The sequence below is a fragment of the Haemaphysalis longicornis genome, unplaced genomic scaffold (assembly GCF_048455015.1).
Source record: "Haemaphysalis longicornis isolate Haplotype H1 unplaced genomic scaffold, Haemaphysalis longicornis Haplotype H1 scaffold_8, whole genome shotgun sequence".
Taxonomy (NCBI): Eukaryota; Metazoa; Arthropoda; class Arachnida; order Ixodida; family Ixodidae; genus Haemaphysalis; species Haemaphysalis longicornis.
In genome coordinates, this window is record NW_027526445.1 from 3,613,543 (window position 1) to 3,629,798 (window position 16,256).

The 16,256-nt window shown below is 45.5% G+C and overlaps 2 protein-coding genes and 1 pseudogene across 2 annotated transcripts in view; all 3 read right to left on the bottom strand.

Annotated features, from left to right (window-relative positions):
* The window catches only part of LOC144149832 (N-acetylated-alpha-linked acidic dipeptidase 2-like), a 380,783-nt gene that overhangs the window by 237,111 nt on the left and 127,416 nt on the right, over positions 1-16,256 (bottom strand). The gene's annotated exons all lie outside the window — the stretch shown is intronic.
* On the bottom strand, positions 1,483-7,585 carry LOC144149661 (uncharacterized). The gene is made up of 2 exons (XM_077681325.1): positions 7,440-7,585; positions 1,483-1,659 (listed from the first exon to the last, which is right to left on the bottom strand). Exons 1-2 carry the CDS (start codon positions 7,572-7,574, stop codon positions 1,483-1,485), a joined length of 312 nt encoding a protein of 103 aa, XP_077537451.1. The 5' UTR covers positions 7,575-7,585.
* Positions 11,306-12,557, bottom strand: LOC144149662 (uncharacterized; annotated as a pseudogene).

The following is a 16,256-nucleotide window of genomic DNA, read 5'->3' on the forward strand; positions in this document are numbered from 1 at the left end:
GATGTAGAACTCACTACCTTCGAGGAAGTAGCGGAAATGCTTAATGGAGCAATAAATTGCGAGCATATCCCTTCCAAAAGTGCTGTACCGTATACTTCTGCAGGCTTCTGTCGTTTTGAAAACAAGCCCAGTGGCTTCCACTGTGCACCCTCCTGTTGCTGCAGCACTGCTCTGACAGATGTGGAGGAGGCGTCCACCATGAGGTGTGTAGGCGCGTCAGGCAGTGGATGAATGACAAGGGTAGCCGCGGCCAGTTCGTCCTTATCTTTCTGGAAAGCGTTCTGATGTTTGTCAGACCAACAAAATCCTGAGGCCTTTTGATCTTCTCGGCGCAGTAGGTCGGTCAACGGCTGGAGTACTTGCGCACAATACGGAATGAACCACCGGTGGAAGTTTGAGACCCCGAGGAACTCTCTGAGCTTGTGGAAAGATGTTGAAGCAGGAAACGTGTTGACGGATTCCACCCTCGATTCCAATGACATAATGCCTTCAGCAGTGATGTGGCGGCCAAGGAATTTGAGAGCCTCGACACCAAACACGCACTTTTGAGCTTTCAACTCCAGACCGTGCTCATCCAGACGCTTAAAGATTTGGTGAAGTTGCTATTCGTGCTCGCTAGGAGTTCTGCTGGCCACCAAATTGTCATCCAGGTGACTTCATTCATCAACCTTTGAAAGGTCTGCGCTCCATTTTTCAAGCCGTAGGGCATACGGACAAACTCAAACTGGCCAAGTGGAGTTGTTATGGCTGTTTTTGTATGTCCTCCGGTTCGGCGGGGATTTGGTGGTATGGCACAACGAGGTCGTCTTGCTGTATATTTTGTGCCCGCCAGCCGTGCAATAAAATCGTGAATGTGTGGCAATTCGTTACGTGAACAGGGATGACTGTTTTTATAGTGTGTGTGTTCCCAAGCGCCGCCACTGGTTCGGGATGGGTCTTGGTTTGTGTTGGGTCAGGGATTTGGTTTGCGTTTATGGGGCGTCGGTTTGGGTATATTGAGGATGGGTGCGAGTTTGGTTAAGGGTTGGTTTCTGGTGCTGAATTTTGCTTTGGTTTTACTGATTGGTGACAAGCTTCGCGCCTAGTGTTGTTCTTTTTGGGGGAGGGACTCATTAGTGCTTAACTTACTACGCATCTCTATCAGGGTTGAAAAGTGAAAAGTTCACAAGAAAATGAGGGTAAAATACGTCATTGGCGCACATTGTTATTCTCTGGTAGATCAATTGATACGCTATACATGGATTTTGAGCTTTTGGACCCTCAAGTACGAACGCTATAAAAATGAGTACCGCGCGTTACTCAATCACCTAGTCAGGCATGAGCCAATCAATCAATCAGTCAGTCAATCAATCAATGGTAAACTAAAATATTCAATAAATCAATGCCAGTAGCAGTTGCGTTCTACATTGTTTGATACTTTTCACAAAGAAGCCAGCAATAAACTGCTCGTTTTCAGGGAAGTGGAAAATTATCTGTGGATCCTTACTCGTATCTCGGAGGTCTCGCGTCGTGTGGCGGATCAGTCGTTGTATTGAAGGGCGCCCTAGACTGCACGAGGATGAATGCCACTCCAATGAGTGTCAAAAGTGCCAGCAGGAGAGCTCCAATGACCGAAGCGGCGAGGCGGTAGAAGATGGGTCGGGCGTTGGGCGGAGGACCCTGCAACCAGTAAATAGTTCTTGAGCTCTAGAAAGAGTGAACTTCTTTCGAGCATGAATCTGACAGATTGACTAAATACTGCCCTGAAAATCACAGCGCGACCATCGGTAATTTTTCTCCATATGTTCGCCGAAAGGACGGACAGTCGGAGAAATGTTCCGTTAATCCTGAACCCCTCCTTAGACAAACATAGTTGTATTGCAAACTTGGAATGGAAGAAGAAGCCTGTATAATACCCGCAGTGACACACAAATGGGACGTCAAACTTCATATCTGTACACACAGAAGTGGTATACCCAGCAGTCAAGAACAGCAAGGATGGCATGGAGACGCGAGTTCTTTCGTTTTTCTAGATGAATCACGTTCGTTTTTAAAAGGAAGGAGCAGGAGAGAAACTTGCTTCGGTTGGCAACCTATTCCATCGTTTTCTTATATATATTTCGGCTTTCATATAAACAAGGCAACCACAGAGGCTCTGCTCCTCCCTACTTCGTCGCGTAAAATGTGTGCCCAAAATACATGATGACATCGTACTCTTGTGGTGGTAGCTAACTCCGCTCCAACTAGTTGCTGTGAAGATAGCTGCCTTTTAAAAGCACTTATGCTTTGGCACGGACGTCTGTGACGTGGCAGTAGCTGGAAACTTGCGGATAACCCTGTCATGCTGCTTGTTGCACAACACTACACGAAGACTCTCCCTATGCATGCGGCACATCAAATGTAGGAATTGCGGGCTCGTTGAGGGAATTGAGAAAAGAAAATAATCTCTCACGAACACCAACTAAGGCATGGACACGAGAGTTGATAAGATTTTGAGTGTTGAAGGGAGTTTTTTTAAGTAAAAGAAAGTGCAGAAAAATTATGCCCACCTCCGACCAACGACGACGATGTTCAACTACAAAGCTTCCTCGTGAGGGATTTTTTTTTGGTTGGGGATTTGAACTCGCTTATATGTGCTACTCTCGGAGTAAGCACTGATTTCCTACAATACCGACGACAACTCTCCGGTGCGCACTCCGTAGGCCTAATGTTCGGGTAAAGGTGTAAGGCGGGAATCGGTACCTGCTGCTGGGCGTTCGTTTCGACAATGTCGAAATACAGCCATTGGATAGACGCCGGCTTCATAACGTGAGCAGTCCAGGTTTTGTTTCGGCCACAGGAGGACTAATTTGCTATTGCATTATTCACACATCATCGTCTTTAGAGAAAGGTGCTTTACTGCAGGGCTTATTGGCATACAATGGCATCAGTGAGGACAGTAAAGCTTCGCTTTGAAACATGCTGCCCTGCCGGTAACCGAACTCACGACCTTCAGAATACGGGAGAGAGGGCATACTAATTTGGCTACCCTGGATCCTGGATGCCACCCGGGGGGAATAGTGTGTTGGAGGCATAATTGAGGATTACATAAGTTATTTGAGCAGGCTCATTACAAGCGTACCAAGGCAACTTTTCCCTTATAGCAAATACGTACGACTTGGTAAGGTTCATCTCGGGGCTAGTTGGTTCCACATAAATGAAGCTACAGCGCAGTAGAAAACACACACACACAAGCACAACAACCAAACATTCGCAGCGCTATATAAGGAAGGGACATACAAAGCAAAGGGTATACATATTTCCCGCAGCACCGCGTATACTCCATTGTCGCTCATGTATGTGTGTGTGTGTTATAGTGCGCAGTAGCTTGAGTTATGTAGGGCTTGAAAATATCAAGACAATCAAGGGAACCCGAGTAACAGAAAAAAGCAATGGTCTTCTGCGTTATGCGCCAGTACCCTAAAGGGAACAAGTGTAGTTCAACGACATTATTACGGCGCAAGAAAAAAATAGACCACAACGATTGGAACAAGAGAATAAAAGGGAAGGTACCACCTGCGGAGGTCAGCTGAAATGTTTTGAGCCTGCCAACAGCGAAACTAGCAAAGAACGCGTACCTTGTGTGTGGCTCATGTGTGGCCCATCATAGTAACACAGAGAACGAGACGACGCTACCGTGATAGGATAATGACGATAATAATGAAAACACACAATCACACCGCTGGACACGTTTCTGTATGTCTGTGCTGTCTCTACTGCGAGGACCTAGGAAGCGTCTACGCTAGCGGGAAGTGTAAAACGTGGTCCCGCACGCACGTATGCCTCAGAAGTTGCGAGGATGCACAAAAAGGCCGCACTGCGAGCAGCCCATGCGCTCGGGTGAGTTAAAACTACGACCAGGCCACACCACCGGTTTCGTTGCGGCGCGAAGATTGCAGGCCAGACATATCCAAACCGTGACGATGATATTGTCGCAACAGAAGACATAATCACGACAGCCATACCATTACACACTGAGGATTGTTCAGCTTGAAGTAAAATATAATGCTTTGGCAGTCCCGCATACAGGGATTCTTAAAGGAACCACGAAGACAAAATACATGTTTGTTTTGTTCGAAAAATTTCGTGGTTTATAGTGTACTCAGAGCTTGCGCGGCCGCAAATGATGCCGTATTCACTGAGAAATTAATTTAGGTTAAAATTTTCATTCTCCCGCCAAATTGTGTGTTTTCGTGACGTCTACAGAAAGTCATAACAGCGCGTGTACAAAAGAACTTCTACTGCGCCATTCGGCTCTGCAGCCTTGCTTGCTGTCAAACCTACCGGGGGCGCTAGCATACTCAGCACTCCGCCGTTGCTTTGTTTTTGGCTGTATTTACACCTGGCTTGTTTTTGTTACAATAGGAAGTAATTGCTTCGTGAAACCTGCGGTATGCTGACAAACAGGGTCATGTAAGCAAACGTATAGGACAACTCCAAAGTGTCGGACTGTTGAGCAGCTAAGAGAAGCATAGTGCGCCCAGTACCAACAGCAATACGCATCGGTACTTCTATGTTTACGAGTATTTTCGTAACTGTTGCTGTTTACCACACCATTTTTAATGCTGTGAAATAGATATGCATTACATTTAGGCGCAAACAGCTCGTTCGGCAACCTTATACGCTCTGCCTAATTCGCGTTTGCTCTTGCCGGCCTCCGTCTATCGCAGAGCAGGCTGGTATGACATCATAGGTTCGGTTGCGGTAAATGAGCTAGTGGGTCGCATGGCCATTCTTTTTTTCCTAATGATATAGCTTATTTGAAGGAAGTTTACGTTAACAGAGCTGTCAGTATGATTCTAACGAGGCGAACTTTTCAACGAGCCAAACTTGTGTTTTGTCTCCATAGCTCCTTTAAAGTGTCTCCCTATATAATTACTCTAATAATACGAATGCCTTATTTCGTTCCTCGGCTTTCTCGTGTGCGTGTCTAAATCAGCCACGGGCACAGAAAAAGGAAGGCAACCTTAGGTAGACCACTGTACGTGGAGTACTTCACAATGCAATGTCGACCATGCGCCGCACACGCATTGGAGCAAGTGTCTGAAATTCACAGGTTTGGCTTGTCTCGGTAGCGATATTTCGGAGCAATCGTCCAACACCGGACCTGTTTTGTACCACTACGTCAGACCTTTGTCCTGCGGTTCATGTTCGCTAGGCGCAGATACTTAGTATACTTTTTTGTAGCGTGAGCTACACTCTCTGAGGTTGAGCAGTTTCGCGTGGCTCCTGGAGAGCCGTGCTGCGCATGCGCGAGGAGCAGTGAAGTCACACGGCGCACAGAAAGTTGCTCGCTGCCCGCTGTCTCTAACACACCCCACGCGCCCAGCATCTTCGCCGATATCTGTTCCGCACGTGGCTGCCCGGACCACCCGATGATCATGCGAGTGGTGGCCGAGTGTGGAACCGATGGCTCGTGCGTCGCACCAACACCGGCGTGCACCTGCGCAACCATCTTAGCTCTAGGGCGACTGGTGAGGCTGCGGAGGAGCCGCTTGATAAATCTACATGTGTGACATAATGCTTACACCGAGTGTGTTTCATTGAAGCAGCAGTAAGCATGATAATCAAGCTAATCCTAGACAACCAGGAAAGCTAAAAATAACAAGATGAACCCTAGCTCACGTACGTATATCCTGGCATAGCCGAGCTCAGCCAAGGCTAATTTTGTTCTCTGCTTGTGAATGCCTCTTAAAGTGTCACTTGGTTCGGCCCTCTGATTAAGCATAGAAACAACAGGGGAAGACCCGCATTTCCTATTGTTGCCCAATGGAAGTTTCGTCATCTTCTTCCAAGCCCGTCAAACGTTCACTACCTAACCACCTGTCAATATGGCAGAAAATGTGCTAACAAATAGCCGTTGGGATTTGGTAAGAACAGTTAAATTTCACCCATGCTAACTTCATTGGTAATGCTATGTGTTTGTGCATAAAAAAGTGCGGTTCCTTCATTGATTTACAAAGGCTTTCATGAAGTGTCTATTAACAAACTTTTGCAGATTGCACTGAAAAAGCAATAAATCGTAAGCTGCCCACGTGCACTGCCACAAGCAATTCAGAACGTCATTTCGTCATCCTCAACCGCGCGTTATCTATGAGTGCCCTTAATAATTGCGGGCGTTCCCGACGTTTGTGTAGGCTGCCTTTCATTATTGAAATAAGAATGTCATAGTTCTACTCTTCGTTATTAAGAAATACTAAGCTGTTGTTAGCGTATTTGGGTACTATGCAACATTACGTTTTCGTGTTAAGGTATGCGTCTGCACCCGACTGTAACAATGTGAAGGGTAAATTCGAAATCTACCATATTCTCCCTTCGCAGAAACTTTTTTCAGCCTTGAGGATTTCACTTAATCTGGACGTCTCGCCTTCTAAATATTTCTTCGCCAAGGTGGTGGCGTTAATTGAGGCAGTCCACTAAGTATTTTGTCGAAGCACATAATGAGCGCTTGTAAGGTTCAAGCGACAACTCGGGGTGGGGAGGTCGAAACGTCGACCTAGACTAACAAGTATGCAGTCAGTTTTTGCTAGAATTTCTGGGAACTCCACAATCACAAAGCTACCCCACATATATTTTGTGATTACCGTATTTCTCCCCTTCTCCACACTACTCGAAGCATTTGCTTCAAATGCTTACGGGTGTTTTTACGTTCAAAAGTGCTGACGAGTACAAAATTCGGCGGGCCGATAGTCGTATTAGGACAAGTTGGTAGGCCGAAGCATTCCTCACACTCATCGCACTTTTTTACTAAGTGGTTTTCCCAAGTCTATCAGCGTGTGAGTTGAAGTTGGCTTTAAGAAGGGATGTCCAAAATTTCTGTGCAGAGGTATGCTCCCATCTAAGAAATATATAGAGAAACAATTAGTTAAATCAACCAAAAAAAAACCCAGACGAAACCGAAGCACTAATAATCGGTTGTGATTGCGAATGTCCACTTGTAACGAAGAATTGAAGGTTAAACGTTCGAGAAAAACCGATTACAAGGGAAAAACACCCAGATGAGCGTACTTCCAGATGAGCGTACAGATGAGCTGAGTCCGTCTTCCTGTTTATTCCCCTGTTGATTCCTGTCTGTTTATTTCCACCCACCCCCCATGTTTAACGCAAGTTTATTCATGAATCATTCATAAATACAGCGAAACTTATAAATACTGAAACTCGCTGCGAGCAACAACCTGAGGCGTCGACTAAGAGAGAGAGCTACCTTCTATTAGATGTTTCTTTGCGAAGCACAGAGCGTGCCCTCTCCCATTCTGTATTTCCCATCGAACGCCTTGCAGCTGAGTGGAATTTAGGAATCCGTGTTTTTGTGCGGTGTTCCTGCACCGAAGGCTCTCGCTAATTGAAACCTTCCAGCCTTTTGCGTTAAATAAAAGCAACCAAAAATTGTTTTCCCTACAACAGTTTCGTGTGGGACTTACATCTGGGAGATCTTCGGTGTTGAGAGGTTCCACGACCAAGTTGCCTTGTGAATCTTCGGTGAACCTGGGCAGGTCATGCCTGCCCAGCTCGGGGTCTCTCTGCATCACCGGCCAATCGTATTCTGTACGAGACATGTTCTGTAGAATCCGTTAGAGAAACCTAGAAAAGAAGGAAAATGAGCAAGTGATACTTTCATAAAGCGGAATTTTCCGACTTCAGGCTTGTAAATAGGCTGTACTTCTTGGGAATAAAATGCACAAATATTTCCTGAAAGTGAAACTTAAATTATGTTCTGCACACTGCACTAGCCGCCAACATTTGGTTTTCTGTTAAAGAACTTGCCCACTTTGACTGCTTGCACAGGCGAGGCACAACATGAAGTAGGACTTTTTTATTGTTTTGGCGTTGCTTGCCGACGACGACCTCTCAAATGTTTAGGTAGTTTCCTGCATTGCAGCAATGTCGAAAAGCTGTAAATTGCAAGGAATGTGCGACGCTACCACCAACTGCTGCTTGTACGAGGCATCTTTCTCGCAACTGATAGGGCAGCCGGTCTTGCGTGTAAACATGTTGTAATGTCTGGCATGCCGCTGTGCGTACTGGTGCTTGGCATCCAAACTAAGACAGTGCCTGTTGTGCCGGCCGCCGGCTAAGTCGGCTACGTGAAATGCAGCCGGGACAGCACTACCATTTGCTGACCGCGACGGCATGGCATCGTGCCGGAATGCTTTGCGGGCGGTTTGTATACACTTACTTCATTGCTGCATTTTTTTGTGCATGCTGTGTTGGCATGCATTTCGTTTCAATTACTAACCTAACCCAACGTATAAACAAAAATTCTAACGTAACTTAAGTCAACCCATCAAGGTATGTCTTGAATGAACACAAGAACCTACGACGCAATCCGACAACGGAAGCAAGCGGATACGTATTAGCTAGTACAAAGTTTCTGAATACCCCCCTCCTTGAGTAAGGCAAGAAAAAGCACAAAGAATAAATCAATAAAAATAAAAATAAAAACTGCACAAAACTGACACAAGAAACCAACGTCTCCTAAACAAAAACCAAGGGCTGGTAATATATGCATTTCGGACAATGAAATTTTGTCGCTCAGACTTGAATTGCTGAACCATGGCTGCAAGTGCATTATACACTTAGCTGCAGAGCATTTATCCCTGCGTTATCCCAAACAGCACAGCGCAATCACTACATTACAAGTCGTAAATAAATGCTTACCTTACGGTTAACAAAGATAGCGTCTCGATTGATGCTAGGTGAATCTTCTTCTTTGTCTCTAAGCTCTCGAGTAGGGGCTTGCGAGCAGGACGAGAAGAGAACCACTACACAATTCCAAACTCCCGAATAGGGTATTGGCGACTATTCCCTCAAAAAATTGTACGTAATTTTTGGGCACGATATCAACATACCAAGCGGTTTTACAGCAAATCAAATTTACTGTCGTGACCAAGGCAGCAGAAAATAAATAATCGGTTGAAGATAAACCAGTTACTCCCATTTCGCAGCAAAAAAAAATTCCCCAAATCACATAAGTCCGCTCGCGTGCGCCGAAGATCCTAGTTATCCTAATTACCAACTTATTTTTCGCTACAAATTATTTGCATGTCTTCACATGGGTCTCCTAGTGTTTTTATGTGAATAACGTCGACCACTTTTTTCCTTCTGCACAGTTCGTGCATCTATTTCTTCGCTTCGCTTTCTTCGCGGTTGTGGTGTTAATCTGTTGCACCTTGAAACTGTCGAATGAGCCCAGAAACACAAAACCGGCTGAACATATGCTGAGATAATGCTCGAGTGGGTGAGTGTTCTGTTTCTCTCTTCAGCCTAGCGCTACTACCTCGGTTTGAAGTCCGAGGTAGGAGGAATATGTAGTTCAGCGGACTAATGGTAATGTGGACAATATGGTCTTTAAGGACACGGATTCTCTCAATAATTGAAGAAATAACATAGAGGCATTCGACATACAAAAAAGAAGACAGCTATAATGAAAACAAAACAAGCGAATGCACAAACGAGTCAAATCTGCGAAAAAGTGAATTACGACTTTGTTCGAGGAAAGTAAACATCAAAACGAAGGATTTTGCTATGCAAGTTCGACCAGAATATTTTAATGTGGACGGCGGCTGGGGTTGGCATAATAGTTAATAATAACAATGAGCATAATTTTAAAGGATAGAAAATACAGGAAATAATATTAGTTAAGGATAAAAAAGCTGTTCATTGCGATGACTCGGGCAACTGAATTGTGTAAGCTCTCCAAAGTTTAGCTGTCGAGTGTCTTGAACGAATCACAGCTAGGTTCAAACTGTGGAAGTACAAATCCGGGAATGATGTCCTCTTCCTGTATTTTGAGACACCCTTTCCTTGGACGACGAATTAAGTGTTCTGGTAACATCTGAGGAACATGTGGAGTGGACATGTCTTGCTGCCATCTGCGAGCTGTCAGTAAGACTAACTAGACATTAGGCATGCAACAAATCACTTTCGTAATTCATCCTCGGCACCGACGTGTCATGAAAGTGAGTTTTGAGGGCTGCAGACAACGTGGGTTAGTCAATAAGTTTTTCTTTGCCCTTGGTGCTGCATGGAATTGAAGCCGCTTTGGGTATACGAGACTCTATTTGTAGCCTGTCGGCACCTTTGCTAGACCGGCTCGCTATAGGTGCTGAAGCAAGAGAAGGGCTGATGGAAGGACGGTAAGTACCCCAACCATCTTCTACACAACGAGAAGTCTTTATATAGCTACCCAGGGATGTCCGACTCGGGAACGTCAACAATGGTACAGCTTGCCTAAAAGAAGGCAGTGCTTCGGGATACTGAATGAAGATACGAAGCAAACGGAAGCCGCGATGTTTTTTGCCGTTTAGTATAGAGCCACCACGTAAACACATGTACGCCTTTTCTTAGGCCCCTGTGTGAGCACAAACACCTTTTCTTTCAAGCCCCAGTAAGCCAGTGTGGCGTTGCTGTCTACTTCAGGTCGTAGGAAGCCATTGGAAGAGAGCTGCATCTGTCTCATTAGGTTTTCTGCCGCATTCTTAGCTACGTCTTTTCATACGTCACCGAGTGCTTTGCGCCTTTGAACGGCAGCCGGGGAGAGGTGTGTTCTTGCCCAGAAGCTTCGAGGTGTTCTGAAGCAGCTAAAAGGGTGTCGTGGTGGACGTGGCTTTGTACAATTTAAACGCCCTGGTTGCTGAAGAAAGTATTGATTCCGCCGGGATTGTGTTGAGCTGAGGGTGGTCTACCATGAGAGGTGATCTACAACCTCTCAATATTAAGGAGGTATGGTAGGGTGAATGATACATGCTAAATTTAACGTTATATTTCCGAAACGCTTCCAGATACTTGCATCAAATTTGTTTTGCGCCGACAAGACGCTACTGAGTAATACATGAAACATTTTGTCTTGGTCTAGATTGTGTATCTTCCTTGTAGCCAACTCCCAAAATTTCAGGTGTGTTTGTTAATTCAATGTACATTTTCTCTGGAACAAAAAGGAAGAACGTGGTGATATCGCGCCATGTTATTCTAAATAACCATTGGTTTTATCTTCACTAAAGACATGTGATACCCTACCTGGAGTACGAGGGCAAAAAAATAATGTCACTGCCTGCACACAGCTGTAAGGGGGGTCGTGTAGTACACTTTTTTTCCAGTAGTAATATTTAAGTTAACGTAGTTATTTTAGTTCGGAATATTTATGAGTCGTTGTAGAACATGTGTGCCAAAAATATAATTGTAATCGAATCAATACTTCCCGAGAAAAGGTACATTTAAGTTGAATAAGTTAGGAAAAATCCAATTTGAAAAAAATGAACTGTTATGTTTGCGTACTGCTCAAGTATGCTTAAGATAAACCAGGAGAATACATTTCACTGCTGGCTTTTTAGAGGTGTCTCTGAAACTTTTCTTGGGGTTCTTTTCACCCATCGTCTGTCTTTCCTTTTGACGGAGCTATAGAATTCTGCCCGGTCGACACGCTCTTTATCCTTCCTTGAAACGCCATGAGGATTGCGCGGAACGACGACACAAAGAGGAGACAACAGGACAAGCTTGTCGAACGCAATGTCACAAAACACACCTGGAACAATTCAAAGGACTTCCAGAACTGCTTTCCGTGCGGATTGGCTACATCATCGTTAGTTGCGGTTTTCACCGGGTCAGCGCTGACAAATGTTTTCTTGGGGAAGCGGCACCAGATGAGTTGGTTGAGTGACTAATTAGTGTTCTAGGTTCTTCCATGGAGACATTTCCTCCGAAGACCTCGATCTGACACCGCCTTGAACACTGGTTTGAGGACATGCACCACGGCCACAGGAATGTTGTGTTTGTGGGAGTAGGTCAGGCTTCCCTCAACAAGGCTCTGATTACGCCCACACCATGGGAAGGGTCCTTTTGGGCAGAGTCCGTGCTTGGGCTTGGCATCTGATGATAACTTGTGAAAGTATATTGCCCACACAGCTCGTCTTATGTTATCTAAACTATCTTCATTTTCCAGAATGGCCTTTCCATAATAAACATGAAGGGAGTCCATGTACTTTTCTGAGAGGCCTCCTTTCCCTGAAAGTGGCAGACCATCGGCGAGCTTTTTCCCCTTCCAAGTTTTCTTGGTGTTCCTGAGCCTCATGCCCATTCGCTTCTGCACATGTCCCACACATTCATGCTTTTCTATGGCCTTCTTGTAGGGCTGTGAGTCTCTGACAGAAATGTATGCCTTAGTGTCTCCATCACCCCTGTAACCTGTGTACATTACGTGGTGCATTTCAGCAGAGCGTCCAAAACGTTTTACAGCTCCAGTACATTCCATCCCTACAGATGGCCCATCGTAGGTAACTTTACATTACATCATGTTGTCATCTGTATGAAGGTTGAGAGCACAGATGTGGCAAAACTGGATTCTACTTCAAACGCATCATCCATGTTCCATCCACCGTGACCACAGTTTCCAACTCTATATCAGAGTCGAAGCCCTTTTTCTTCAGTTCTTTGGCAGATTTTGTGATACTATTTCTCACTGTAGTCGTGGATGCCTCAAGGAGGCATGCGTTGTACGTCGCAAACTTTGTTGGCGGTGGCGGTAGATACAGCACATCACACATGGTGCGACCCGATGCCCACCCTTTTCCGCAGGTGCGAAGGACGTACACGAACCTTTCATTCACTTCAAAGATGTTGCCAGAAGTGCGCTTGGATGTCTCGAGAACATAGAAAGCATCGCACTCGCTGCAGATGACATTTATTGAGGACGCCAAACCGCTACGCCTGTCAATATCGTCTTCCAAAGTAATTTCTCCCTTGTTGCACTTTTTACACACAGCTACGTTATGCAAAAAGCTACTCAGAAGAGCGAGGTCGATCACGCAGTAACCAGTTTTACTTGCGCCGCCTACGTAGAAAGACGCACCACTATGCCTCAGCTAGTTTCGTGAAGCTTGCGCTTCGCAGAGCCGGTTTCTTGCTATCTTGCTTGGTCGTAAACCGACTAGCTATGAAAGTTCTCTTTTTTTGATCCTTTTGTTGGATAATGTTGCCATCTTCCTGTATCGCAGTGCGTTTGAAACTCGAAGCAGAGGCAACGTGACAACGACCGTAATTGTGGGAACAATAACAAAAACGGTACATACTACAAGAGCACCACTAGCGGAAAGTCTCTTAAAGTTAGTAATTTCAAAAAAAAATACGACGATTTTATACACCACATATATTAGAAACACAGACGCAAGAAAAAAAGGGAAATATAGCAGCGAACCGCGAAAAACAACGCTAAACATACCGTCCTCTGAACCGCTGTCTGAAACGTGTCCCCAATTTTTAAACGGCAGGGCGCGCGGCACACTCTGGCGCGACATTTAAACCGTTTTGAGCGGGCGCTTGACGCCGCGCTTCCACAGGGTTGTTCCTCCTAATGCGCTCGATGTTTCTGCGCAAAAATTGCAAATGCAATTTTTTTGGCCGGTTTACCCTACCATACCCCCTTAACAAAAGTGCATTAAAACTCGCAGAGGCCACGCCACTGGTTACTGTAGAGAGCCGTGGTAGACACAATCCATGACCAACACGCAAAGCAGCCAAGGTATATCAAAGGGAGCCTCATTTCTCGTTCTGTAGTTGTATAAACATTGTAAGTGAAGCATTTTTATATTTATGTCGCCGAGAGGGCGGGAGTACGCCATTTCTTAAAAAGGCACACTGGCGAGACGTGAAGCAAACGCTTCCTTTCAGGAGCCCCTCACTGATGGCTTTCATTCTGGTCGAACGTTGAGCTTCTGGAGACCTAACTGCGGGGTTTAATTTTCACTTATGGATTTTTATAGACTCCTTGAGTGTCGCTTAATTACCCAGGGTAAGAACGCGTTGAATTGCGTAACTATCGGGCTATTCTAGCGGAACATCTGTGTCCCTTAAGTCTGTAGGACGACTGTGTGCCCCGAAAGGACAGTGCATGTGATTAGATAATGGTTTAATCACCGGAGCATTCTGGATACCGGACTTGATATTTTTAGGAGGGAGCTTCTCAGATACGAGGGGCAGCTGCATGGCCTCTTGTCCACTTTGCGAGGGCAGCTGCATATATTCAACAATAAGTATAAGCGCCAACTATGGGTGGGGGGGGGGGGGGCGATGAAGGCAGGCTAGCTTGGTTATATTGAATAAGAAAGGAATCACGAAAGCGAAACCTAGTTCGTGTCATCGCAAGACAGCTTCTTTGCGGCTCTAATCACCATGTGCACTTGCAAATAAGGAAGCACAACATAGACCCCCTCCTTGCAATATTGGGCCCCATCTAGAAAGGAGGCATCTGCTATAAAAGATACTGTGAAGCGCAATCATTAAAACCCTACGTTTTCTTAGCAGAAGTTGCCTAAGAATTGAGTACTCGATTGCCACTGGGTGAGACAGTGGTTCAAAAAAAGAAGGTTCACTTGAAACCGAGAAAGGCAAATTAGTGGAAACTTGCCAGGCCGGTTGATACATAGAACATGGCGTATCGATAAAACTGTTATGGGGGGACCTTGACCCGCAACGCATTTTAATAGAGCAATATTTTCCTGAAGCTATAAAAACATTCCACTATGTTATAAAGTTTTTAAAGCGATGTTCTTCTAACATATGTTCTGCTGGAATTCGTGCAGTCATACAGGACAGAAAAACTGATACTGATTAGGTGTGCAAACCATTGATTACAATGTGAATGTGATATTCGGGTGGGTGCAACACTTTTATAACTGCTTCGAAAGCTTGTCCCAATACCTTATTTGGGCATTCTAACCCGCACCTTTGGTCCCTAAAAGTAGCCTCCAAAATTTGCGAGCGCGTTACAATCGAGCTCAAAATAGAAATTGGCTTTCAGTGTTTATCGGTATTGTTTCAATGGCAAGAGTAGCTGAATTAGCAAGGTTATGAAGCACAAGGTATTCTTGCTTTAACGGCTACGTGCGGCAAATAAAATGTCTTCCGCCAGATACCTGGTGTCATGCCTTGTACACCTGCAGTGTTACCGGTTCTGTGACAACCTCTGACTTCTGTACCCCTTCGTTGTCGTGCTTTCCTACTTTTTGCTCTATTCCCATCTTTACACCTCCGTACATATGCCTCATGGCAAAATCCCGAAGAAAGGAAAATCTGCGCATTAGAATCAAGCAAATACGGTTCGCCCTCCGGAAAATGTGCTACGTACTTGATTCGCCGTAACACGATGATATAACTCACGCTACTTATGCAGGATGCAGATTACGGGCAGTGATTTATTTTTTGTCTACCCTCCTTGTAATGGACCTGTGAATAACCGTGGTGTTCATGATGGCTTGGCGCTACGTGTGGAATAAACAGCTGGCGCCACACGAGGTCGCGGGTTCGATTCCCGGCCGCGGCGGCCGCATTTCTGATGGAGGCGAAAAGCAAAAACACCCGTGTGTTCGAGATTTCGGCGCACGTTAAAGATCCCCAGGTGGTCAAAATTAATCCGGAGCCCTCCACTACGGCGCGCTTCATCGCCTGCGTTGCGTCGGCGCGTTAAACCCTACAATCAATCAACAGCTGGCGCCACGCAGTCAACCCGACTGCTATAGGGCAGGGCCCAGCCCACGGTATATGAGAGCGGCCGGCCAGAGCAGCCCCAAACGCGAGGCTCCACGAGTTTGACAAGTGTCTACCTCCCTGATGTGGAGCGCGGTGAACCTTGAGCAGCCGACTACATCGAGGTACATCAGCGCCTTGTCGGCCACTTCACTTTCTCTTCTATTTTTCAGTCATGTCGCTTGTATCCGCTATAACTTACTATGTTATAAGAAACCTAGTTAACTCGTTATAATTGAAGTCGACTGTTCTATACCAGAACGCACAATGAAACACTTGGTGTATACTCAGCGGCGTCTGCACCGTGCGCGCTGCAGTAGCATAAATTTCTGTTTAAATACCCTTGTTGTGTAATACCCCGTATGTATGGGCATCTCTGTGACCGTGTATCACATTTCTAGAATGAAAACACCAATGAACCGATCCAATGCATCGTTTTATGTATCATCGTCATGATCATAGACTGTCTGTAATGCGTCGGGGCAGCGGAACAAAGCCCTACAGTCCGCATCTAGGCTGCCCGCCAACTGTACCCGCGGCTTGCGATGGCATGTCCAAAATGAGTGCAATTTCAAATGGGTGTCAGATGATGATATTAAACTTCAAACTGCAATGTTCTTCATAATGCATGGTGTTTAGGAATGGCGTGAGGCAACATTATGTGAACCATAAGGCATACCAACCACCGGCATACCGGCACTCTACGCTGAGCTGCGAGTATT